This window comes from Bos indicus, chromosome 14, assembly GCF_029378745.1.
Source record: "Bos indicus isolate NIAB-ARS_2022 breed Sahiwal x Tharparkar chromosome 14, NIAB-ARS_B.indTharparkar_mat_pri_1.0, whole genome shotgun sequence".
NCBI lineage: Eukaryota > Metazoa > Chordata > Mammalia > Artiodactyla > Bovidae > Bos > Bos indicus.
The window spans coordinates 31155819-31183327 of record NC_091773.1 but is presented as its reverse complement, the minus strand read 5'-3'; the positions used below and the strand labels follow the sequence as shown (position 1 = coordinate 31183327).

Sequence of the window (27509 nt, the reverse complement as noted above, 5' to 3'; positions counted from 1 at the left end):
TTTTCAGTGAGTTGGTTCTTTGCATCAGGTGGCCAAAGTATTGGAGTTTCAGCTTCAGTCCTTCCAATGAATATTCAGGGTTGATTTCCTTTAGGATGGACTGGTTGGATCTCCTTACAGTCCAAGGGACTCTCAAGAGTCTTCTCCAACACCACACTGTTCAAAGCATCAATTCTTTGGTGCTCAGCTTTATAGCCCAACTCTCACATCCGTGCATGACTACTGGAAAAACCATAGCTTTGACTAGACAGACCTTTATTGCTAAAGTAATGTCTTTGATTTTTAATATGCTGTCTAGGTTGGTTATAGCTTTTCTTCCAAGGAGCAAGCGTCTTTTAATTTCATCACTGCAGTCACAATCTGCAGTGATTTTGGAGACCCCAAAGATAAAGTCTGTCACTGTTTCCATTGTTTCCCCATCTGTTTGCCATGAAGTGATGGGTCTAGATACTATGATCTTAGTTTTCTGAAAGTTGAGTTTTAAGCCAGTTTCTTCACTCTCCTCTTTCACTTTCATCAAGAGGCTCTTTAGTTCCTCTTCACTTTCTGCCATAAGGGTGGTGTCATCTGCTTGTCTGAGGTTACTGATATTTCTCCCAGCAATCTTGATTCCATCTTGTGCTTCAACCAGCCCAGCATTTCATATGATGTACTCTGCATATAAGTTAAATAAGCAGGGTGACAGTATACAGCCTTGACCTACTCCTTTCCCCATTTGGAACCAGTCTGTTGTTCCATCTCCAGTTCTAACTGTTGTTTCTTGACCTGCATACAGATTTCTCAGGAGGCAGGTCAGGTGATCTGATATTCCCATCTCTTTAAGAATTTCCCACAGTTCGTTGTGATCCACACAGTCAAAGGCTTTGGCGTAGTCAATAAAGCAAAAGTAGATGTTTTTCTGGAATTTGCTTGCTTTTTCGATGATCCAGTGGATGTTGGCAGTTTGATCTCTGGTTCCTCTGCCTTTTCTAAATCCACCTTGAACATCTGAAAGTTCACAGTTCATGTACTATTAAAGCCTGGCTTGGAGAATTTTGAACATTACTTTGTTGTGAGATGAGTGCAATTGTGCAGTAGTTTGAACATTCTTTGGTATTGTCTTTCTTTGGGATTGGAATGATAACTGACCTTTTCCTGTCCTATGGCCACTGCTGAGTTTTCTAGACCACTGCAAATCTCATTAATATCTATCCCTGTACATAGTTATTCATATTTTTTCTTGTGGTAAGAACTTTTCAGATCTACTCTCTTAGCAGCTTTCAATATGCAATACAGTATTACTAACTATAGCTACTGTACTGTATAGTACAGTATATCCGCATGACTTATTTATTTTTTAAAAAATCATACTTTTTAAACTTTCTTTTTCTTTTTCTTAGGTTATTGAATTAGTTCAGAAATATGGGCCAAAAAGATGGTCTTTAATTGCAAAACATTTAAAAGGAAGAATAGGCAAGCAGTGTAGAGAAAGATGGCATAATCATCTGAATCCTGAGGTAAAGAAGTCATCCTGGACAGAAGAGGAGGACAGGATTATCTATGAAGCACATAAGCGGTTGGGAAATCGTTGGGCAGAAATTGCCAAACTACTTCCTGGAAGGTACTTATACAAATGAATATATATTTTCCTGTACTTTAAACTTGATCTTTATTATGGTTACTATTAAATATATTTATAGGTACCCCATGACTTTTATTTATAATTAAAATTTAGACTGCAGAATACAAGCAAACCTTTGTGATATTTGTAGTATATTTTGTGGGAAGGAATATAATTACTTTTTTAACAAAATATTTTATAGCAGTAATTTGTGCAACAAAATGATAGACCTTTAGATTATGTAAACATTTAATGCACTCCCCCAAATTATGGTTACATATCAGTGCCAATCAAGCAGTCTTTTTACAAACTAAGCTGTAATGGAATCTAAGTTGAAGAGATTTCTTTCATATTGGATTCTTTGCATAAGACCAGAGAATAACAAATACACTGGCTGAAATAAATTGCTCTGAAAGTGCATTAGAGAAAATTCAGTTCTTAAACAGTGCTTTAGATCCTGAGTAGTATATATATATCCATGTGGCTAAAATATGGAGTTTCCATCAGGAGCAGTGATGGGCTACATATACACTATACATTGCATTGGTTCAGATGCTTCCTAGCCATTTGTAGTACAGTAGACCAGCAATTTTGGGAAAATCCATTACTCAGAAGGTATGCACTTGTTTTTTATTGTTGTAGTCTCTGTGTAGTACATAGTAGTTAATTAAATGCATTTACATGTATCCTTTTTTTTACAGAAATAAAATACTTTTATTGTTGAATAAACATTAACTCAGAATGTGATGCCCATCATAGGCAATCTGATAAGAGACTGAAAAAAAAAAGATAAATCTCACCTTCACCCACATAACCAAGCAGATATGATCCATTTCATGTAGGTTCTCAAGATAATATTTAGTCCTAAGTCAGAAGACTTGATAGCACCATTTTATTTCATGTAGTTCATCCTATATTTACCTAGCAATTGGAGTGCCCATCTGTTGTCAATTATTGGCTTTATGTAAAGGAAAAACAGACTTCTCGTATCTTTTTGTTAGAAGGTAGTTTTACAACTTGGAATCAGGTCAGCTAAAGTTGAGCTCCTTTCCTGATGGAACTTGGAGATAGAGCACTATATTCTATATATTCTTAATTAATCTTCATATACTTGTGAAATAATGTAGAGCAATATATTGCAGAGCAATATTTGTCTTAGAGAAATTAGTGTTAAGTTTTTTTATCTAAGTTACTGAAGCTGGTTGAGGAACTTCTCATGTTTTCAGTCTTTGATACATGTTTACTATCCATAGAACGGTAGCTTAATGCTTAGCATAAAGTAGGTTCTCAGTAAATGTGTATTTTTTAAAATGTATACTATAAGTAGCTGTAGGTTGAAGGCTTCCATTTTTACAAGGGGGACTTAGGTAAAAGGGGAGCCAATGAACTTTTTCTTCCATAGGAGTTTTGTTGATAAGAAATGAAGATGAATACTGGAATTCTGTCTTTTTATGACCATATTTGATCTTGGCTTCAAGGCTTTTGCCCTTGTTATGCTCTTTATCTGGAATGCTCTTTTTAATTTTTTTTTCTGTTCTTGTATGACTAGTTCATTCTTGTCCTTCAGATTTTAGCTTCACTGTCCCCTCAAAATTGCTCAAAATCAAAATTACTGTAGTTACTCACTTTCTCTTATTACTTTAAATGATCTGCATTGCACTGTTTTTCTTTTTTTTATTTTTAAATTTTACAATATTGTATTGGTTTTGCCATATATCAATATGAATCCGCCACAGGTATACATGTGTTCCCCATCCTGAACCCTCCTCCCTCCCCGTACCATCCCTCTGGGTCATCCCAGTGCACCAGCCCCAAGCATCCAGTATCGTGCATCAAACCTGGACTGGCGACTCGTTTCATATATGATATTATACATGTTTCAATGCCATTCTCCCAAATCATCCCACCCTCTCCCTCTCCCACAGAGTCCAAAAGACTGTTCTATGATTTTCTTCTTATTTATTTTTTTTGTTTTTCTTTTCTTCCCTCCTTCCCTGCTACCATGCTTCCTGTGAAGATGTAAGCCCCAAGAGAGCTGGGACTTTATCTTATTGCCTTATCTCCAGTGTTTAGAAATGTATTTGACATACAGACATACAGTATATTTTTTTAATTTAAAAAAGTATCTAATTTTACCAGTTGTAAAAATTTAAGTACTTTGTATACTTTATATGGTGTTAAAAATCTATGGAGTCCTCTTTTTCTTTTTAAAATATACACTTTAATTTCTTAGGACTGATAATTCTATCAAAAATCATTGGAATTCTACTATGCGGAGAAAAGTGGAGCAGGAAGGCTACTTACAAGATGGAATAAAATCAGAACGATCTTCATCTAAACTTCAACACAAACCTTGTGCAACTATGGACCATTTGCAAACCCAGAATCAATTTTACATACCTGTTCAGGCACATATTTTTAATACTTTTTTGTTTAAATATCTTTTTTAGTTGCTCTTTGGGAAGGTGTTTAGTTTCTTAGTAGGATAAAAACAAAATATATTAAGAGAAACAGACATTTAAATTTCCAAAATGAAAAAATATACCATTACTAGCTGTTAAACCATTGTTGTTGTTGTTTAGTCGCTAAGTCATGTCCGACTCTCTGAAACCCCATGGACTGTAGCCTGCCAGGCTCCTCTGTCCATGGGATTCTGCAGGCAAGAATACTGGAGTGGGTTGCCATTTCTTTCTCCATTAGTGGAAGTTTATCTCTGCTTGTTTTGATTGGTAAATATTTTGGGAACAAATTCATTAAAATATTTCCTTTTATATATCATTTTTACAGTATCTAATTATGAAACTTAGTATGTACATTTCCTGTCATTCTCTGAATCTTCATGATTCAAAGCTAATGATCATTTGTGCTTTAATATTGATTAAGTTTTCTTTTAAAAAATTTTTAGCGTGATTGTAGTATAGCTTGCCTGTAAAAGGTGAGTGTATATAAATAATGGTTTAAAGGAGAGAACAGTCAAAAATATTTCAAGCCATCATTTACGAGTGTGTGGTAAATAATTGGTTCTTTGGCATTCAGCTTTGCTGTTCCCTCATCACTTAGCTGATAGAGTGAATTCAGCCTTTGTTTAGACCGGTTCATTGCAGATTACCCACGTTCATCATAGGGCAGGCTCTGTTTTCCTTTCAAAGCATTTTCCTACCTGCAAGAAATGAGGAGTTTTCATGAGCTTTGTTTTACCTTTTCCCTGTTTACTTGTCTGTCCCATTTTTCATGTTGAGCAGTTCTTAATTTTTGTCACATAGAATGTAAAGATTAAGTCAGGGCTTAAAAGTATCTACTGCAAGATAAATTTTGGCTTGTGGTTAACAATCTGTGGTTAGTATTTAATTTTATTAATTTTATTCCAGATTTAACTTTATTCCACTAAATGGACATTATTTTTTTTTAGACATAATTTTCAAAGAACCTCTTTAAAAAGGTAGTGACATCTTAATTTACAAATAGGAAAACTTGCAAAGACAGTACAGTTATCTGCTGATACTTAGTACCTTAAGATTTCTGTTGTCTCTTTACATTTTTCTTTAGAGTCCTAAATTTCAGCAGCATAAACTGGAACATTCTGCTTCTGCCTTAAAGATTATCTTTAAATTTATTTTTTTTAACTCACAGGATAATTTTTTAAATTATTTGGGGCCAATTGAGTGTTTAATACGCTCAATCAGAATATATTAGAATGTGAGAGTATTTCTTGTACTTTAAGAATTATTTACCTTTGAATGATTCTTGAAAGATTTGTGTATTCATAGTTCAAGTTATTTAAACTGCTGAAAAGCTAATTCTAATTTTGACTTGAAAGAAAAAAATGGATTGGTATGAAGTACTGTCACAGGTTAAAATGAAAAGTTTGAGAAAGATGTTTCTAATTCATTGGAAGTTGAGCAATAACTGATATTAATCAAATGTAAAAATTAAGTTCTGTGTTAGAAGTTATACATAATGCTTCTGCATTAGTGATTTACATAGGCCATTATGGAAGATAGACAATTTCCTATTTATATTTATTAGATTTTAAGGTTTTAAAAAATCTTATGAGGTTCTTCTCAAATTTCTCCCTACCACTGCACACTAAATTTGCATGCAACTTCAAAAACTTTATTACAGATTCTTTAGAAAAGAGACAGAATAATTCATTGTCTATTGTCAAAGTATTGAAAATACATGAGTGATTCTGATTGTTTTTCTGAGACAAATAATAGAAGCAGCCTCTGTTTTCATATCTTCCTATACTGAGATTGGCATGGGGGGGGAGGTGGTAGGAGTAGGAGATGTGAATATTGAAGACTTGCTTTAGTCTCCAGCTGCGTAAGTGCTTCATATGGACCAATCAGTCCTTTGCCCTGAATGATAAAACACAAATACTTTGTCTTCTCCAGGAGATAGAGCAATCCTTTAATAGCAGATTTTAAAAAACACTAGGTAGATATTGTAGATAATAAGTAGACTGATTGGGTGATAAATCTAGTCCAAGTAATTCTCATATTTCATTTAGGGGAAAATAGGTCTTTGCTAAGAGTTATGCCTTTTAGTCAATAGATTTTAAGAATAAGATGGAGCTCTTAAGAAATTACTATATGTGTAAATACTCAAAGTTAACAGAGCTACTGTTCCATGTTGATATTTTATTCAGCTTTTGTCTTTGCCTCAGATTTTTAAAAATTTATAGTGTTATATGTTATATCATATGTTATATATGATATATATATGTTATATATATCATAATGTATATCATGTTATATATTAAAACATATAATATCATATGTTATATGATATAAATAATATTAATTTTAAATTACTTTTTTAGATCCCAGGCTATCAGTATGTATCACCTGAAGGCAATTGTGTAGAACATGTTCAGGCTTCTTCTGCCTTTATTCAGGTAACTTTTTATTTATTAAAAAACAAAAACAAACCCCAAAGGAAACAAACACTCAAACAGTTTCAAATTCTAATAGCGCCTGTTGCTCATCTATAAAATTGCGGCAAAAGCAATACTATCTGATCTACTTATTTTGAGTATTATAACATTAAAGGAGAAAGTCTTTAAGTGTGTTTGAGAAATATAAACTGTACCAATGTAAAGTAGTTCACAACACCAGTGAGGTGGTTCTTTCATTCTTCTAACTTAGAACATTCAAGTTATGAATGAACATATTTTTACTAAACTGGATAGAATGTATGTGTTCAGATTCAATAAATTAAAACAAATTCCACACATAAGTTTTTAAATTGATTAGATGATATAGTGTAAGTTTTTTCATGCATTTAAATTTCCCAAGTCCTTTCTGTTAAATTGAAAATATTTACCAGCACCTCTTTAGGTCCCAGAAGAAGTGTGATACTGAGTATTTGGGATTTTGTAGTATTAAGCTTTATTAGAATAGACTTTATGTTGCATAAAAGAAAATAAAACTGAGAACATTAATAATAATAAAAAAGCAATTTTGTAAATAATCTGTTTTTTCTCTTTTGTTTAACTCATTTTAGCAACCCTTTGTAGATGAAGATCCTGATAAGGAAAAAAAAATAAAGGAACTTGAGTTGCTTCTTATGTCGGCTGAGAATGAAGTTAGAAGAAAACGAGTTCCATCAGTAAGAAATAATCTAAAGTGTTTAGATTTTATTGTTAGAATCTTTTATGTGCTTTATATGCTTTTATAGTTTTAATCAGCACTGACTTTTATATGCCAGCAAGTAGAAAGCATATTCATTGTGATTCCAGATTTTAGTACGGACTGAAAATAGTTTTTCTAATTTGCAACTTTGAAGTTGCCTGTTTTTGACGTGCATCTCTTGGAACATACTTTACAGTGTTTTGTATTAAGATGCTTCTTGATAATATCAAACAAACAAGATATAATCTTCAATATGTGTATTTGTGAAAATGTGTGGATTAATTAGGCTTTGTTTTCTATTAGACATTCCATGTGATAATGGCCTTAATAGAAAAAAAAAAGAAACTTAAGGAATTTAATTAGATATGTAGAGAGATTTCTGTGCTTCAAAATTATTTTTATTCTCCCTTTGAAAATGTTTTCTTGTCTACTGTATTAGAACACAAATTCAGTAAATTGGAAAAAGTAATAATATTTTAAATATAGGAAAAGGGAACATTTAGGTTTTATGCTGTCTAAAGAAATCTTTCAGTGGAAGTGGGTTTTGGTTATCAGGTATGAAAAGTATTGTCTGAGATTTGGTTGATGAGAACAACTATGAATATTAAATCAGGATAAATGATAATGATTCTAGCTAAGTTAAACAGGCTGTGCTAGGAAGAAAAAAAGTTTGTATTTAAATGACAATTTTGAAAGTTTAATATCCTGGTATTTTTTACATTTAGGAAAGTGTTTTTCTTGATCTGGGGCCGAGTCAGGGGACACTATATTTAGAGTGACTGGGAACTAATACAAAATTACTAAATAGAATAACCTCAGGGCTTGAAATAGTATTATGAGGCAACTGGTGATGTCTTTAAATCATTTCAGATGGTATTAATAAAAATGACATTTGTTAATTGTAGTAGATGAGATAAATACCATGGGAAAAGTAATTTTTATTTTGAAACTACAAATACCATGGGCAAGTAGGGATACCTGAAGTATACTTAAAGTTAATTTCAGATTTATTAAGAAACTGCAAATAAATAACCATGATTAGAGGGTCCACATTTATAGATAATATATTCAGGTTTAAGCATATTTAAAATTTTTGATAATAGTGTAATTTTGTAATTTAATAGGAAAATATAATTAACTAAAAGAATTGCTATTTTGCATTAAAAAGGGAGAAAGTTACTAATTATTTTTTTTAGACTTGCTATCTAAAATCCACTGTCATAAAGATCTGGTTGAATAAGGAGATTGGTGATTTTAGAGGGACATTACTGCACCCAGTATGACAGATTCTATACTCATATAAAGTATTTATTCTAGACAATTATGTGGTATAATGATTGCCATTTTTCTGAGTATTCATTATATTCCACTGTTGTAGATGTGCTAGATGTATTCCTGGTAATCCTTGTATTAACTCTGGAAATTAATTGCTAGGTATTCAGAATCAGATGTATGCGATTACAAAAAATCTATCGTTTTGCCAGTGGGCCTAGTAAGCTCCCTCTTTGAATCTTTTTCCTGCCTGAAAACTAAGTTGAAATGCATATGGTGTGGAAGTTATCTCCAAAAAGTGATTGTAAACTCAGAAGGTGGCTATGCTAGTGAAATAAGATTGCTTTAATTTCTTTTATTTATAGGACTCTTTAAAATAGATGGAACTTGTTTTGAAACAATGCTGGAAAGTTATTTTTTCACCTTAACTCGAGACTTAACATTTTGCTGTTGTAAATATCTACTACATTCTAGTGATTTTTAATTTTAATAGTCATAGGTACTGTTTATTGGAGTGCTTCCAATGGACTGAGCAATATGTTCTCTAAGATATGGTAGCTATTAGCCACATTTAATTCAAAATTTAAAAATTCAGCTCCTCAGTTGCAGTAGCCACATTGTTGCTGCTCTTATGGCTGGTGGCGCCCATGTTGAGCAGCCTCCAATGCAGAACATTTTCATCACCTCAGAGGGTTCTTTGGACCATGCTGTACACTTTACATCCTGTTGCTTCTTGGTTTTTTCCTATTTTTTTTAAGTATAGCTCTGTATAAGCTTAACGTGTACAGCATCTTGATTTTACTTACATATTGTTAAGTTTAGTGAACATCCATTGTCTAATATAGAAACCAAAAGAAAACAAAAAGACAAAGGAAAAAAACCTTTTTTTCCTAATGATGGAAGCTCTTAGAATCTGCCATTCTTAACAGTTCTCAGATTATGTTTTGTTTCTTAATCATGGGTCTTCAAGATCTCACTTCTTGTTTTTCGTTATGAGACACTAGAAAACTAGGCTAAAAAGATAAGTAAATTGGCCAGTGTACATCTCTAGCGAGATCAAGAAAAATGGCACAGTCCCTGAATTCAAAGGATTTACTTTGCAGTGGGGAAACAGTGTGATAAAATAAGTCACACAGTTTTATGGGAGTTCATAGAAGATTGAGATTTAGGTAGTCAGAAGGGTTCCCTGGAAGAATTCCTATTTGAGCTTAGTCTTGAAAGACAGGCGGTGAATATATATTAGCAAAAGAGATGAACTTGGACATTATTATAAACAGAACAGTTAATAGTGTATAATAGGATGGAGTACTTCCCAGTATTTGAACTGTATCTTCAATGAGGAATAGGAATTTTTCCTGGTCAGTAGGTTGAGCCTTCTAGATAAAGAGAATGCTCCCTTTTTCTAGCGTAAAAGACCGAAACTCAGCAGAAACTGCAGGTACTACAGTTGGGTATTCCGTATTCCCTGGGAAGAGGGCTTGTGTTGGGAGATGAAGTTTGAAAGGTAGAGAAAAGTCAGATTCTAGGAGTTTGGACCTTATTTTGTAGTATATATATACTAGTTTTATCTCACCATGACTTTATAGGTTTAAAAAAAAAATGTGAGTTAGACAAAAGAAATATAGTCAACATGAGGTTTAATTTTAAAAAATTTGGGGTCAATTTTAAGGAAAGATGGTATATTTGCTACTATATTTTTAGCTGAAATGTTGCAAAGTATATTGTCCTAGAAAAATTCATACTTAAAAATCCACATTTTTGCCTAGGTTGGGAATGAAAAGTAATGTTCAGATTTCTTCTGTATTTTCAGCAACCTGGAAGCTTTTCTAGCTGGCCTGGTAGTTTCCTCATGGATGACAGCATGTCTAATACTCTAAATAGCCTCGAGGAGCACGCTAGTGAGTTTTACAGTATGGATGAAAATCAGACTGTGTCTGCTCAGCAGAACTCACCTACAAAGTTCCTGGCCGTGGAGGCAAACGCTGTGCTGTCCTCTCTACAGACCATCCCAGAATTTGCAGAAACTCTCGAACTTATTGAATCTGTAAGTTTGAAATTGTGAAATTATCAAAAAGCTCAATTTTAGATATGTGGTTTCATATTCAGAAACAGTTTAATGGATACTCACCAATTTTATGTTGCACATTACCTTGTTAATGGTTAATTCTGTTCTGATATTTTGCAGTGGTTTTTGGCAAAAAAATATATGTATGTATTTATTATACAAGTTGAGATAGTTGGAAAGTAGAGAAAATTAAAGAAGAAAATGAAAACCCTCCATAAATCTAGAGTTAATTTGATGTATTTCCTTTCAGGCTCTGTTCTATACATATAAAACATACGCATGCATGTATTTTTAAACTCAGATGTGCACTAATGCTTGTGAATTTTTTTCCCACATTATACCGTGATCATGTCCCTGTTTTCTTAACTTGTTTTTAAACTTGAATATAAATGGTTTGATGGTATTCTATCATATAAATGTAGCAAATTTTATTTACCAAACGTACTGTTATTATTGGATATTTATCTGGTGTTGTTCTTTCAGTATTACAAATTAAAGAATATGTGTAAAAAGCTTTGTGCAAAACCATGATTATGTCCTTAGGTTAAATTGAATTTTTGAATCACAGTGTGTGACCACTTTGAAGATACTCCATATGTGTTTGTGTGTGTGTGTGTGTGTCAGTCACTTAGTCGTCTCTGACTCTTTGCGACCGCATGGCCTGTAACCCTCTAGGCTCCTCTGTCCATGGGATTCTCCAGGCAAGAATACTGGAGTGGGTTGCCGTTTCGTTCTCCAGGGTATCTTTCTGACCCGGGGATCTGACCCAGGTCTCCTGCATTTCAGACAAATTCTTTACCATCTGAGCCACCAGGGAAGCCATACATATTACCAAATGATTATGTAGATGTAGAATAGAGAGTAAAGTTTTCTGATAGAATAGAATGTGGAATTTTATGACAAACTATACTGTTTTATGAAAATAATGTAATTTGTTCCTTTCATTTGAAGTAGTTTGGTAATAAGCTTCAGCTACTGAATTAGATGAAGTGTTATTTTGAAATGTTCCAAATTGGAGTTGTAGTAAAACCATAATCTGTTCCTCTCAGATGGTCTTGCTTAAAAAAAAAGAGGAACCAAGGAAAGCCTATTTCTATGGATAAAAATGGGTAGTTAATTAACTCTGGAAATCATCATCCTATGTTCAAGACTAGACGTAACCAGGTTATAATATTAATAACTTTAGTTAAGAATTTAATCTGTTGCAGGATCCTGTAGCATGGAGTGATGTTACTAGCTTCGATCTTTCTGATGCTGCTGCTTCGCCTGTCAAGTCCACCCCAGTTAAACTAATGCGAATTCAGCACAACGAAGGTGCCATGGAATGTCAGTTTAACGTCAGTCTTGTACTCGAAGGGAAAAGAAACGGTTGTAATGGGGCAGACGGCGAGGCTGTTCCTTTGACCTCCCCAAGTGTGGCTAAGTTTAGCACTCCACCAACCATCCTCAGAAAGAAGAGAAGAATGCGAGTGGGCCAGTCCCCGGGCAGCGAGCTTGGCGACAGCTCATTCAACGACGGTGGTCACACAGCACTAAAGCACACACCGGTGAAAACACTACCATTTTCTCCTTCACAGGTAGTCGTGTCGTTTTTGTTCATGTTTTCAACTGTTGATGAGCTCGATTGAATTAGATCTTGGATATCCATACTAGCATTTAGTTCATTGCTTTAGTAACACATCAAAATGTATACTGTAATCAGATGTATATAGGAGAGTGCTGAGCTGGGATAAATCAGAAAAGCATCCCGGGAAGTGAAGTAGTTGCATTTTATCTTACAGTGTTTAGAGCTGAAAGGGATGTCTTAGATACGTAGTTCCACGTGTTTGTAGAACTCATCGGGAAGTAGGCCCAGAAAGGAAAAATGCCTTGCCCACAGTTATCTAATGGCAGAACTGAGACAGAGAGCCAGTTTCCTGACTGACTATTCAAGAAGTACCAGGTATATATTCCTAGACAACTGCTTCTTAGAAGAATTTCATGTGTCAGAAGGTCATCTAGGGATGTCAGGAATTAACCTGCTTTCTCCTGTAGTTATATCTTTAAGCAGCAGATACTTATATCGGGGCAAACTGTTTCTTTGATTTTATAATACTGTCTGTCTTAATGAACACCATATTCCAGGCTGTATGCTAAATGCTTTTCTTATAGTATCTTAGTTAATGCTCTTTCAAAAAAACCTCTGGAGGTAGTTAGAATGAAATTCAGAAGTTAAGCAATTTGTCCAAGATCAGTAAGAAAGAGATGAAGCTGGTATTTGCTTAAAGTATATTGACAGAGGTGAAAAAGTTTTATGGAAGAAGAAGGAAGTTTAATGGCCAAGTAAACTTGGAGGCTGTTGGGATATTATTGGAGGTATATTTTGATGCTGGGAAGATGAATATCTGGCAGTAACTACACAGCCACTGTTTTCTCTGAAAATTTACCACCCACCCCCAGTGCACCCTCAGAAGTTACAAAGTGTCCTGAGGAAAGTGAACCTGGGTTGAGCATACTAGCAGTTTTGTTTTTGGAGTTTTGCATACCTGCAATTTTTGTTGAGTAAATTCTAAGATGAAAAGTGGCTGAGAAGCTGAGGCATGATTATAAAGACCATGTGATGTGCTGAGGTGTGCTAAGTCACTTCAGTTGTGTCTGACTCTGTGCCCCGTGGACTGTAGTATACCAGGCTGCTCTGTCGATGGGATTCTCCAGGCAAGAATACTGAAGTGGGTTGCCATTTCCTCCCCCAGGGGATCTTCCCAACCCAAGGATTGAACCCAAGTCTTCTGCATCCCCTGCATTGGCAGGTGGGTTCTTTACGACTGGAGCCACCTGGGAAGCCCATAAAGAATGTATATTCCATAGCAAAGAACTTGGATTTTATACTGTGACTTGCAGGCATCAGAAGTGATAGAGCTAGAACTCATTTCAGTTATAAGTAGCCTTAAAGCAGTTTCTACTTTTTCTTATGATTGCTTCTAATCTGTTGGTTCCAAAAAAAATTAGTATTTCACAATTGTATGTAAGTTAAAATCCAATGTGTAAATTGTGTCATTTGGAAAATGGACTCTATGATACCAGTTTTGGCTGCTCAAAGCTTCTGAACTGTGTTCTAAATAGGCACATTTGCCACACAGCTGTATTTCTTATTAGTTAAACTTATTCTGGGGCTTCCCTGGTAGCTCAGCTAGTAAAGAGTCTGCCTGCAATGCAGGAGATCCCAGTCCAATTCCTGGGTCGGGAAGATCCTCTGGAGAAGGGATAAGCTACCCACTCCAGTATTCTTGGGCTTTCCTGGTGGCTCAGAGAGTAAAGCATCTGCCTGGGGACACCTGGTTTTGATCCCTGAGTTGGGAAGATCCCCTGGAGGAGGGCATGGCAACCCACTCTAGTATTCTTACCTGGAGAATCCCCATGGACAGAGGAGCCTGGCAGGCTATAGTCCATGGGGTCGAAAAGAGTCGAACACAACTGAGCGACTAAGCACAGCACAGCACAAACTTACTCTGAATTCTATATGTTCTTATAGAAAGGAGCATTTAAGATCATTTATTAATAAATTCATAAAACTTTTTTTCAGTTATACCATTGTACAAAACTTACCTTTAGCAAAGCAGCTAGTTATGGCTTCTATAGATTCTCATTTGATAAGATACACTGTTTGGAAATTTTTTACTGTGTTTTGTTACTTTTGGATTTTTGTTAAATGGCTATTTTTGGAATACCTGTTAGGTGTTAAACAACTGTTCTAAGAGCTGGGGAGGCAGCAATGAACAAAATAAAATTTCCTGCCCTCTTGGAACTTTATTTTTATTGAGTGGAATGTAAATATATTATTATTGGTATCTTTTCCTGAAAGGAGTGGAGAAATAACTTGAAAATTTAATCAGTTTCATATTTGTGTAGGATTTTGACATTTTAGAAATTGTCTCTACACTCTCTTTTTTAGTTTTTCAACACATGTCCTGGAAATGAACAAATTAATATAGAAAATCCTTCATTCACATCAACCCCTATTTGTGGGCAGAAGGTTCTCATTACAACTCCTCTTCATAAGGAAACAACCCCCAAAGATCAAAAGGAAAATGTAGGGTAAGTAGATACTAAATAATTGTGTTGAAGAAAATGGGAAGCAGTTTCAAAAGTAGATTACCTTTTTGTCCATTTATATATATTATCATAATCCTATTCATATGAGATTTAGAATTAAAAAAAATCATAACCTTGAATTTTATCCCTAGGAGACTAGAAATCAGCTAAAGGTAGTATAGAAGTTTGATCTTAAGCAAATAACATTTTTAGTACTTATTTCTACATCAATCTTTTTTCTGTTGTAAGATGATTGGAATAAGAATAGTTTAAGCAGGCAAATTTTAAAAGTCTTGGAATATTTAAAGCATGTATATATACAAGAAAAATTCAGTGTGTGCTTTTATGATGGCTTTGTCTTCCTTAACTTACATGAAATCAAATTTTGACTATAATACAAATATCTGAATAATTGGACAGGTTTAGAACACCTACTATTAGAAGATCTATATTGGGTACCACACCAAGGACTCCTACTCCTTTTAAGAATGCGCTTGCTGCTCAGGAGAAAAAATATGGACCTCTTAAAATTGTGGTGTGTATACTCCTTTTATTTTTAAAAATGTTCCTAATTTTAATAAGACAAAAATTTTGATATTTTTATCCTTGATTTTTAACATTTAAAAAAGATGTTCAATGAACTGGATTAAAACGACTTACCTCCTATAAGTTTGAATTTGTGTTAATCTTTTTCCTTGTAAATAAACCCTTGCTTGGCTTGTTTTGAATTCACACTTTCTTTATGTCATCCAGAGAAAGCAAATCAAGTGTCAGTAGAACTCATTTCTTAATACTAAAACCTACCTTTAGTAGTTTCAGTAGCAGTTACCTACAGTATAATAAAATAATTTTAATATTTTGATATACATAAGCACCGGAGAAGGAAATGGCAACCTACACCAGTATTCTTGCTTGGGAAATCCCATGGACAGAGGAGCCTGGTGGGCTACATAGTCCATGGGGTCACAAGGAGTCAGACACAACTTAACGATTTAAACAACAACAAAATTACATAAGCACGTTCCTAGTAATATTTATGAAACTGATCACGATACCTCTTTAAGGCTCAGTTTCCTCTTCTATTCAGTGGATATTACAAAACACCCCAGCAGGTTATTTATGAAGGTAGATAATAGAAATAAAGGGGCTGGTATTAAGATTCAAGTAGTATGTGCTTAGTTGCTGTATTACTACTTTAATAATGATGGGTAACAGTAGTAGTATGTGAATAGAGGTGGCAGGTGTTATCTGTACTTTCATATATATATTGTCAATGTTGAAGTACCTTAGGTGAGCCATGAGCATTCTGATTCTAGGCAGATTTCTGACAAATTAGGTACATTAGAAATAAAATATGATTTTTAAAACGGTCATTTCTAGGGTACTTTAGTTATGTAAATCAGTTAATAAATTCTGGTTTACTTGATCTAATCAGTTTTCTATGAAAAAGCATGTATCAAAAAAGAAAAAAGAAAAAAAAGAAAAAGCATGTATCGCACTCAAGTGTTCTAGTCTTTTCCTTATTTTGAAATACTCTTTTAGAGGGTACGTAGTAGGATTGATCAAGTCTTCTGCCACTTAGCTCCATATACTGCCATAAGAAAAAAAAAATTAGCATTCTCTAAACTTCTTAGTTTTTATGCATATACATAATAATAGTGGGATCACATTATGTACTTTTTGGTAACCTTTTAAAATTTATAAATTGCATTCATGTAAATAAATTACCTTGCATTTATCTCATAACTTTTAATGTTTTTGTACTGTTCCATTGTATGGACTTACCTAGTTGATTTAACTAGTTTGTTTCAGCATTTTGTTACTCATTTTAAAAAAAAATCATGAATTTGACAAATACTGACTGAGTGCCTCATGGGTGCCAGCTGCTGGGCTAGTCTTTTGGGGATGTAATGTTAAACATGTCAGGTGTGGTTCCTGCCTTTATAAGGGTGTGTGGCCTAATTGAGAATTCTAAAAATAAGCAATAATTTGAAAACATTTGAAAAATTCTAACAGTTCCTCAGAGTCATTTCGCCAACAGATACTTTGAATAAAAAGTGTTATTTTAATAATAATGCATAAGAAATTAGGTTTCAGGTATCTAAAATCCCTATCAGTTTGTTCATGTTTGGGAAGAATTTATCTATTGCCAAAATAGGTCATTTTCATAAAAAATTTAAGATAAAAGGAAAGTATAGATTTTGTAAGTAAAATTTCTAAAATATCTGCAGGCTCATTTGCAGCAAGCTGACTTTGCATTCCTCCAGTTGTTTACTGAACACCTGCTGTGTGCTAACCATTCAGCTTTCTTATGTATCTTACTTGAATCAGATGTACTTCTTAGACTTTGGCTTTCTAGGACACTTGTATTCTTTTTTTAACTGAAGTATAGTCGATTTACAATGTCAAGTTAGTTTCTGATGTACAGCAAAGTGATTTAGTTACATATATATACACATTCTTTTCCATTATGGTTTATTACAGGATATTGAATAATATTATAGTTCCATGTGCTATACCGTGTTTTTTATCCGTTCTATATATAATAGTTTGCATCTGCCAACCCCAGATTCCCAGTCTTTGCATCTCCAACCCCTCTTCCTCCATGGCAACCACAGGTCTGTTATCTTTGTCTGTGAGTCTGTTTCTGATTCATACATAAGTTCACTTGTGTCATATTTTAGATTCCATATGGAAGTGATATCAGACGGTATTTGCCTTTCTCTGTCTGACTTGACTTAGTATGATAATCTCTTAAGTCCATCAGTGTTCTGTATACGATGTTTTCTTTCTTTCTTTTTTAATGGCTGAGTAGTATTCCATTATATATGCACCACATCTTAGGGCACTTGCATTCTTATAGGCGAAAGAACAGATTCCAGATTCCTTTTTAAGAACACATAACCTGTGTTCTTTGTGAAGCATAATCCTTAAAACAAGAGCTCTTAGAGAAACACACAGAAATACTCACATAATTCCTGCATGTCTCAGGCTATACATGAGAACACTTGAAACATTCTGTTTCCATTTTAAAGTTTTTGTAAGTACTGTGAAATCTTGTTTATGTATGGATGCTATTCTCTCTAACTTTGTTGACTGGGAACGTAAGCTGCTGGTCATTACATGCTGCCAGTTTGTTCTTTGGTTTAGTGGAGCTTTGATTACTTTTTTTTTTTAAACAGGTCTTGGTTATGGTAGATCTTAAGACCTATGGTAGGTCTTAATATAATTTACATTTTTTTCTGAGTTATATAGTGTGCTTAGTTATTTGAGGGCTTCCCTGGTGGCTCAGATGGTAAAGAATCTGCCTGCAATGCTGGAGACTTGGGTTTGATCCCTGGGTTGGGAACATCCCCTGGAGAAGGGAACAGCTACCCACTCTAGTATTCTTGCCTGGAGAATTCTATGGACTGTATAGTCCATGGGGTCTCAGAGAGTTAGACATGACTGAGTGACTTTCTGTAGTTACTTGATAGAAAGATAAATGAATAATATTTTGAGACTATTTCATCATTCAGCCCACATTCAAGTTTGTTTGTTTGTTTTTTTGTATTCTCCCTTCCCACACTCCAGTACACACATAGACAGCCACAGACACACATGCACACACACGTGCTTCCTGAACACTGTGACTCAGCTCTGAGCTTAAGGCTAGGTGTGGAGAGATATATACAGAAGAAAAAGCTCTTAAACAGCTTACACATGTAGTGGTAAGACAAACATGCAAACTAGTAATTACACACTGTATAATAACTACAATAAAAATAGGATAAGGAGAGCTACTGTTGTCCAAATTTATTCTGTGTTTCCTATTTTTATGTAAAAATAGGAAAGTAATATCGCCTATATTGCATTCTTATAGGCGAAAGAACAGATTCCAGATTCCTTTTTAAGAACACATAACCTGGGTTCTCTGTGAAACATAATCCTTGAAACAAGAGCTCTTAGAGCAACACACAGAAATACTCACATAATTCCTGCTTTTACTCACATACTCAAATACTCACATAATTCCTACATAATTCATGTAGTGGTAAGACAAACATCTCTCCACACCTAGCGTTAAGCTTAGAGCTGAGTCACAGTGTTCAGGAAGCATGTGTGTGCATGTGTGTCTGTGGCTGTCTATGTGTGTACTGGAGTGTGGGAAGGGAGAATACAAAAAAAAAAAACAAAACTAACTTGAATGTGGGCTGAATGATGAAATAGTCTCAAAATATTATTGCATTTTTATATGCCTATATTGCATTCTTATAGGTGAAAAATAGGGAATATGAAAATAGGAAGTAATATGGGTTCCCCCAAAGGAAGACTTTTATTTAGTGCTTTGCCATGAAGGAAGTGGCACACTTCATTCAGTGCTTGCAATGTGCAATATTATTTTTGCCATTCAATGGATTAGTTAATTTATTCAACTTATATCTTTAGGGGCTGGGAGAAAATTATGCCAATAATGAAAAAGTATAAAAGTTGGGTTTTTATATATGGGGAGAAAAAAGGAAGTGCTATAAAAGGCTTTTTAAAACTCCTTTTAAAAATAATTTAGTCACAGCCACTTGCCTTCTTGGAAGAAGATATTCGAGAAGTTTTAAAAGAAGAAACTGGAACAGACATATTCCTCAAAGAGGAAGATGAACCTGCTTACAAAAGCTGCAAGCAAGAGGTGATCTTTTAGTATTGTTGTTGATAAAAGTCTTTATCATGTTCCAGTGACTTGGCCATAATGTCCCTATTGTAAATTATTCATTCTAGCATACTGCTTCTGTCAAGAAGGTCAGAAAATCACTAATCTTAGATAATTGGGAAAAAGAAGAACCAGGTACTCAACTGTTAAATGAAGACCTTTCAGACTTGCAGGTTTGTAAAGGATTTTCCTTATATTAAGATGGTTGCTTTAAGCTCTAGTGGTTCTTGTGCTTTACTCATTTTGTGGTTAATTCATTAGAGATCATAGAGGGTTTCCATTGGTGGTGTTCAGCCTAATTCAGAGAGAAACAGTTAACTGTAGAGAATATTTCATTCACATCCTTGCTTTTTATATTTGTTTTGTTTTGAGAGAAGTTAGCTCTCTTACGTATGATGTCAAAGAGTGGTAGTCCTCAAAGCTTGAAATTTCAGTATTTATCTTTGGTTCACCTCTTAAATATTTATTTTTGCTACATTGCTAGAAATTTCATCGGAGCAAAAGCTTTCTTGGAGGGACATGCACAGGATTTCCACTACCACTTACTCCATAGTCCTTCTGTTTGTCTCCATTTTTGAATTAGTTATTTTATTTTCCTCTTTCTTTTTTCTCTTAGTCAGAAAATATATTTACAACATCTTTATTAATGATACCATTATTGGAAATACATGACAATAGGTGCAACTTGACTCCTGAAAAACAAGATATAAATTCAACCAACAAAACATATACACTTAATAAAAAGAAACCAAACCCTAACACTTCCAAAGTTGTCACATTGGAAAAGAATCTTCAGGTATGAATTTATAAATTTCTTTCAGTGACTTTTGTTGTTGTGTATTCAGTTATCACGTTGGACCTACTGATCACAAATCATACTTTTTCTTTTAAATTCAAAATTGACTATACCAGTAACTAGACATTCACCATTGTTTTGTCACTCAAACTAGATTTGGGTTTCTGAGAGACTCACTCATCAGGGCACATATAAAGTAAACACCTGGAATTATAACTGGGGACTCTCCTGGTGATTTCTTAAGCACTATTTCATTCTTAAACTAAAAATTCCTAAATCTATTTCTGGCACCTCTTCTTCTGTAATAAATAATTGTAGCCTGAATTACAACTTTTAAAGGGTAAGTGGTTGGAAGCAGTTTCAACTTGATTTTGTTGATATAATGGTTTCCAGTGAACTTTCTGGCTCATAGTGTAAAATAAAATGGTTTTTTTCAGATACTGTGCAGCCATTATGTCGCTGCAAATGAAAGCTGGAAATTTTTTTACTGTACTTAAGAATTTAACCTAGAGAATTTGAGAGGTCACTGAGGAAAAAGTTATCTTCTTTACGCTACAATGACCGCAGGACTAGCGTTCCTGACATTCAAGCATTCCTTGAAAACATCTCTGGCAGTCAGACGTGTGGCGCCTCCTCTCCTTATTGAGCCGCTGCTCTTCACAGAGCCGTGCAGCACAATCTCTGAATTCATTTAAAGTGATCTGATTTACCAGTGTTTAACACAGAACTTTTCAGGAAAATTTATTACATAGGAGGTCATACCTATACAGTAGTAACCTTGATAATAGAGGAAAACAAATGTAAGACATAAAGCATTCTCGGTTCATTTTTTGACATTATATCCTCTTTATATCTTTTGCAAAACTTTGAAGCAGTAAAGATTGATATTTCTGTGCTCAGACTGATTTTGTAAAGCAACTATATACTCCAATTTAAAAATAAACCAGAGTTGATTTGAGGGGCAGTTGTGGAAATAGAACTTTAAACTTCCTTCACAGGCCTGTATATGGCGAAAACATTGACTAACAATTGATCATAAACAGTATATGATTTTGAAACATTGTTATTTAAAAAGAATCACAATGCCATTGTCAAAAACATTTTATAGTAATTACTTATCAAATATCCAATCAATTAATTGATTTTTTAAAAGTCTTAATTGTGAAGTAGAATGGATAGTTTTCTTAGCGGTTTTCACATCACTATTAATATTTCCTTCCTAGTCAACTTGTGAATGGGAAACAGTGGTTTATGGGAAAACAGAAGACCAACTTATCATGACTGAACAAGCAAGAAGATATTTGAGTACTTATACAGCTACAGGCAGCACTTCAAGAGCTCTCATACTGTGATTGTTACTAAGATTGATGAAATGCCCCCACTCCCTTACTAGATTCTATACTAAGTTAAGCTGCAATGAAATTTTTTTGTTGATTGTTTTTAAAGTTTTAAAACAGCCCTAAAACGGTTTGTATCCTTTGTCATATTGGGCAACCAGAAAGCTAGGCACTTAAGTAAGGAGTAGGCAATTTCATAATTTATTTTTTTAAGACATGAGATTTTTAAAAATGTTTTTAAAGAACAAGATGGGGAAATCATATTAGAATGTTCAAGGATATTCTGAAAGTAAATTCTCACATCTTTTCTTCAGAAGATATATGTTGCTACTCTCCTGATGCTGCAGTTTTGTTATAGATAGGTCTTATGAGTATGTGTGATTTCTGAAATTAGTCTCTATACAGAAAGCACACATGGCCTTATGAAGTACTTTTGCCTATCTGCTGATTTACTTAGGCTACCATTTACAGAGAAACACAGTGGGAAGGCATTTAAAAGAATAAAAGTTGCACTACTAATTTTTGGTATTTTTAAAAAAATAGTAAAATTAACTACAGTGTTAAATGTATTTATTTGAGCGTAGTCCTCAAAACAAAAGGCATTGCAAAAATGTTTTTTCCTTATTGGTAAAGAGTCAGTATTTTCTCCATAAATCTCAGAAGAGCTGAGAGTTTTGTTGAATGTATTGTACAGTATGTAGGAGCAGGAAAACTTTGTAAATTGGAAAGAAATCTGTTTTTATAATTTATTTTCATTTTTAAAGCTTAAATGTAGATATTTAAACCTATACAGGGTGTCTAGAAGCCAATGTTGTTTCCTGTTATTACAGATAACATAGTAAAGAACAATTTTGACTTTTAATATGAAACAGTAGTAAGTTATAGCTGCAAAGAATTCAGTATCTATACTGTATGTCACATCTACCTAAATATTGCACTATGTCCTTTAAATCATGTTGGTTATAAAGTAGTTCTAAAAATGTACTAAATAATAATTTAATATTTTCTTTTTAAATTATATGGGGGGTCATATAAATTAATCTGGTGATTTGTATATTTGTTTGAAATTTTTGCATTTTGTTTAAAAAAATAATATGGTACTTTGGTCCCTAAAAACAGTCTGCACTTAGAAGTTTATTATATTTACTCAATGTTTAAGAAGTAGAGAACATTATCTTTTATTTATAAAAATATTTGTCCTTTTATAAATGTTTTGTGTTTCTCTACAGGTTACAACAGTTGCTTCAGTTGCCTGTTTTAGGTGTTTGCACTTACTTTATTTCTTCTTGAAAGAATGTCTTTATTTGCTTTTGTGTAGAGATTTTATGTAATTTTTTGAAACATATAATGGTATGCTGTCAACTTAAACACTGACAGGTAAATAGAATTGTACACTGTAGTTGTAATTATTTGTAATTGACACACTCTCTCCCTCTCCACTCCTGAAGTATGCTGCTATAGAAAATAGCAGAGTCGGCTTGCTGCTATGAGAGAAGGAAAGAGCGACCACCACTTGCACTGTGTGAAAACATAAAAAGTATGATGATGGCAAGTTCTCAAGTTAACTTAATGGAATCAACCATTACCAGGCAAATTCTTGCAAATACCAAAATGCTCTGCCTTAAAACAAAAACAGCTTAAGATTCTCTGTTGATGGAAATGGAAAACGAAGTATTTTAATGCCTAGCTTTTGAACAGTAGACCTAAAAGGATTTTAAGCTATTTAAATCTACTTGCTCATTTTTGCATATTATATGTAGTGAGAAGTGAAGAAAATGTGTGGTACTAAGATTATGCCTTGTTGATAACAAATAGATGAACCAATTTGAATCTTCCTAGCATGTTTGTTAAGTATGTTGATTGCTTCCTAATTAATGAACTTCTCACAGAAATTTCACTTTGTAAAACCAATGATTGTAGCAAAATCATACTGGATCATTTCAATTTCAGTTACCTTGAACTAATAGCACATAATGGTTCCCTTTTATCTTTTCTTTTTTTTTAATGTAGCCCTTGGCTGGTTTGGATGTACATAGTCTCCAATTACCAAAGTATAATATCTTGGAAGAGCTATATTTTTTTAAAGCATAGTTTTTTTTGAGCATTAAATTATCCCACATGTAATATATTGCAGATAAGCTTGGGATTTTTGGACATAGTACATATTTCGGTTGGTATTGGTTGAATCCTCCAGTTAACTGCTTTGTTGCTTTTTGCAAGAAGATTTTTTCATCTTAAACATGTCAGGCATCTTAAATCACCTTTTATACTGTTGTGTTCAATTTGAATTTCTTTCAGTATGTTAAAAATGCCAGACATAACATGTAGCAGCCATACTTGCATGGAAACTGACTACACATATAATACTGCATTTTGTTGTAAGGTTTTCGCATTAATACAGCCATTACCCTGACTAAATTGAGTTTTTTGATGTATGGGAAAAAACTTTCCATTGTAAGAGAATCTTGCATACAATGTTGACTGTTAACATCCAAAATAAAGCATCTGTGTACAAGCTGTCATGGCATTGCTTATTCCACTCAGATTTTGTATTGACTGACCCTTGAAGGACTTAACCCAATATTCTGTGCTTAAACCATTTTTCTCCTTTCAGGTGATTTCATCTGTTAACACAACTTGACCTCTTTACTCAAGAAATGAAAATACATTTCCAATTCTTGAGCCTCATTTAGAGCCATATTTTCAACTGCCTTTAGAGATTTCCATGTGACTCTTCTGTCAACACCTTAAATGTCGGATGTTCTCTTTTTCTCCAGCTTGAACCTGCGCCTCCTTTGTTCTCTTAGTGGTGTTACTTTCCCTTCGATCACTCACCGAGAAACCTTGTGCCTCTCTCTAACCTTCCACGTTGAAATCTGTTTTAAAATCTTAGCCCACTGAAAGGCTCAGCTCTAATTCCATTACTTCATCTCTGACTTAGATTATTGCACTTACCACTCTGCTCTCCATTCTCCAGAAGTATCAAGAAATTGTTCTGTGACATCAGGGTGTCACCTAGGCATGGCCGACGGTCACCCAGACAGGTTTGTGCAGTATTATATCACCTTAGGCAATGTCACCATCCAGATTTTACCGTTAGCCTTCTAGGTTTAGAAATCTGATGGATTAACCCATCAGATTAAGAGACTAAAATGAGTTTACCCCTCACTGGAATGTCTGTATCAAGTGAGTGAGACTGACACATGAACTCAAAACACTTAATTTACAGTGTGAAATGTAAGTCCTGAGAGGAAAGACAACTGCTTACAAGCTGCTGCTGCTGCTGCTGCTAAGTCACTTCAGTCGTGTCAGACTCTGATCCCATAGATAGCAGCCCACCAGGCTCCTCTGTCCCTGCGATTCTCCAGGCAAGAATACTGGAGTGGGTTGCCATTTCCTTCTCCCGTGAGGGTAAAGAAACATATGAAAACACACAGAGATTGGATCACCTCTCCTGTTCACAGACCTTCCACAGTTTGTTGCCTAAATAACAAGAATTCTCCTTCACTTCCTAATCTGGATCTGGCGACCTGGATCTTTCAGGAACAATGTATGCATGCTTCTGCCTTCGTGCCTCCCCTCATTGCTGCTTCTCTTTGTCTCCCTGCCTGTTAGAATCCTACGCAGCCTTCAGGGCACAGGTATGTGTCATTTCCTGATTATCCTGGTGCCTCCGTAAAACTTTCCCATTAGACTTTATGTTTTCAAGAGTAGGAATTGCTCTTTATAACTCCTGCATCTACTGTGGTGCTTAGGGAGTCTCAGGAAGTGTTAAATTGAAAGAGTGTTAAAAAATAGTCTTGACTCTTAGGAAATATTAACCATATTTGTTTTACACAATGGGTTGTGAATAGCTTGGGTTTCTTAGTTTTGCTTTATAGTCAGCTATTATTTTGTTAAAAATCTTTTGAGCTCCTTTTATAACCATGTGATTTCCTGCCTGATTTATCTAGTTATAGAGCAGTAGGCTTGCCAGCCAATCAGACTTTTAATTGTAATATAAAACAGATGGAAGGTTTTGAAGAGGTACTTCCCACTCTGTGACTCTATGAGAAGTGAAAAGTTATTTTTAATTAGGTAGTGGAGGATAAAACAACCAAATGCAGTTCCATAAGAGCAGGGAAGGGGAGCATTACTTCCCCTTCCCTGGCTGTTTTTTATTTTAAACAAGGTCAAGATGTTAAAAATATTGGTAGAAAACCAAGATAAAGTATAGCAGGAAAAAAATTATTCATGGCTGACACGTTGGGAAGAGAGTGTTTTTGAAAACTTTAATATCTTGGCATCAGTACATTGAGTTTGAGCAAACTCCATGTTAAAAGCAGTGTACTCTCCTGCCCTTAGTTTTGAAGACCTCAGATCTGGTGTGCTTATTCAAGTTCCAAGTACAGAATGTGCTAACTTTGAGTAGATTTTTCTGGCCAGCACAGGGAAAGAAGGAGGGAGATCGACTACTCTGGTTTTACTACTGTACTTTTGCCAAAGTTTGGATAACATTCTGACATAATTTCCTGAGACTCAATACAGTTAGCACTTATTTGTTCAACTAGCAACCAGTACTTAGCTGCATGCTTACAGGACCTGGCACTAGGGAACTATGGTAAATAGGGCATGACCCTTCCCTTGAGGAAGCTGATGTTTGAGAAGGGCAGATGAATAGTATGTAACAGAAATAGCATCTCTACTCCATTTGGCCAAAAGTGAGATAGATCAAGTAGCCAAGTTTCATTTGAGAATAAGGGAATGGTGGGTCATTGCCCAGATAGTGTGGGTTTTCCCTTTAAACTGGAGAATTGTGCCCAGGTGCCTTCCACCCCAGGAAGTTCACAGGCTAAAAGTTTGTGTACAAGTAACAGTTGCAACCATATGCCAGTAACATACATGACCTCATTTAATCCTACCAACAACTATTAGGTAAACATTTTATAACCCACTTCTGTGAATTTGGAAGCAGGCTTGGATTAAGAGGCTTGTCCAAACTCAGTACAATGCTAAGCTGAGATTCATTCAGACGTCTGAGATTTGAGTTGATTCTTTAAGCACAGGGCACAAAATACTTTTCTATTTCTATAAAAGTATAAAAACAAACAAAACTAGTGTATAGTAGGCTTGGGGGGTTGTTGAAGGGAGCCTGGGAGGGGGGCCCCTGGAGTGCTGCAATGCTCCATTTCTTGCTCTGGGTGCTGGGGTTTTTTTGTGTGTGGCGGAGGAAGAGGAAGGACCACACCTCATGGCTTGTAGACTCTTAGTTCCCCAACCAGGGATTGAACCCAGGTCTTGGCACTGAAAATGTGGAGTCCTAACCACTGGACTGCCAGGGAATTCTCTGGGTGCTGATTTGATGGATGGATTCAAGCTCTACTATTATATGTGCACTTTTCTGTGTTTATATACATTGTACTTCAATAACATGTTTAAAAAAAATCTAGTTTGGATAGTAGAGGAAAATACAAATGTAATGAGTTATTCCTTGCCTGTTCCTGTGATTACTGTACTTGTAAGCATCTACAATGCTAGCCCTGTTATGGGTGTTTCACTGTTATTCTCTAGCATATGTTGGGCCCATTTCTTCTGGTAAATATTTGTTAAATTTCTGCATGGAATAAGTGAACTGTGTGGACTACTTCTTTGGTCTGTATATACCAAATATACCAAAAGTTTACATGTAAGAGCTTTCTCTACTCCACTGAATGAATACTCTTTAAAAAAAAAAATATGGAACACTTCACGAATTTGCATGTCATCCTTGTGCAGGGGCCATGCTAATCTTCTCTGTATCGTTCCAATTTTTGTATATGTGCTGCCAAAGTGAGCACTGAATGAATACTCTTGTTATAATCCCTCATAAAAGTCCACAGTTGAACCTAGCCTCCACCTTAAAGTTCAAGCTTTTACTCCCATCCCACTGAAATTTCCACATTCAATGAATTACAGCTCTGTCTAATGTAGTCCCCTAGTTAGTTAACTCTGCCAGTTGCATCCCTTGGTAGCACAATGTGTTGTTACCTTGTTTATTTAGCATTGATGTTCTATAAGCAAACATTCACATAA

The 27509-nt window shown here is 34.7% G+C and overlaps 1 protein-coding gene and 1 non-coding gene across 3 annotated transcripts in view; one reads left to right on the top strand and one right to left on the bottom strand.

Annotated features, from left to right (window-relative positions):
* MYBL1 (MYB proto-oncogene like 1) overlaps positions 1-23978 on the top strand; it is a 37255-nt gene extending 13277 nt beyond the window's left edge. The window contains exons 5-16 of one of the 2 annotated variants that reach the window (XM_019974100.2): positions 1380-1600; positions 3834-4008; positions 6423-6497; positions 7106-7210; positions 10316-10549; positions 11779-12147; positions 14502-14644; positions 15062-15176; positions 19188-19304; positions 19394-19498; positions 19942-20121; positions 21345-23978. In XM_019974100.2, coding sequence (XP_019829659.1) covers positions 1380-1600; positions 3834-4008; positions 6423-6497; positions 7106-7210; positions 10316-10549; positions 11779-12147; positions 14502-14644; positions 15062-15176; positions 19188-19304; positions 19394-19498; positions 19942-20121; positions 21345-21473 — 1968 coding nt within the window. In that variant the 3' untranslated portion in view covers positions 21474-23978. The remainder of the gene's footprint in view (positions 1-1379; positions 1601-3833; positions 4009-6422; positions 6498-7105; positions 7211-10315; positions 10550-11778; positions 12148-14501; positions 14645-15061; positions 15177-19187; positions 19305-19393; positions 19499-19941; positions 20122-21344) is intronic. The other variant, XM_019974101.2, reaches the window with a different exon arrangement.
* Positions 23979-27167: 3189 nt separating this feature from the next.
* LOC139187032 (U6 spliceosomal RNA) lies at positions 27168-27274 on the bottom strand. The gene has a single exon (XR_011570734.1). It is a non-coding gene; the product is annotated as a U6 spliceosomal RNA (small nuclear RNA).
* Positions 27275-27509: the final 235 nt, after the last annotated feature.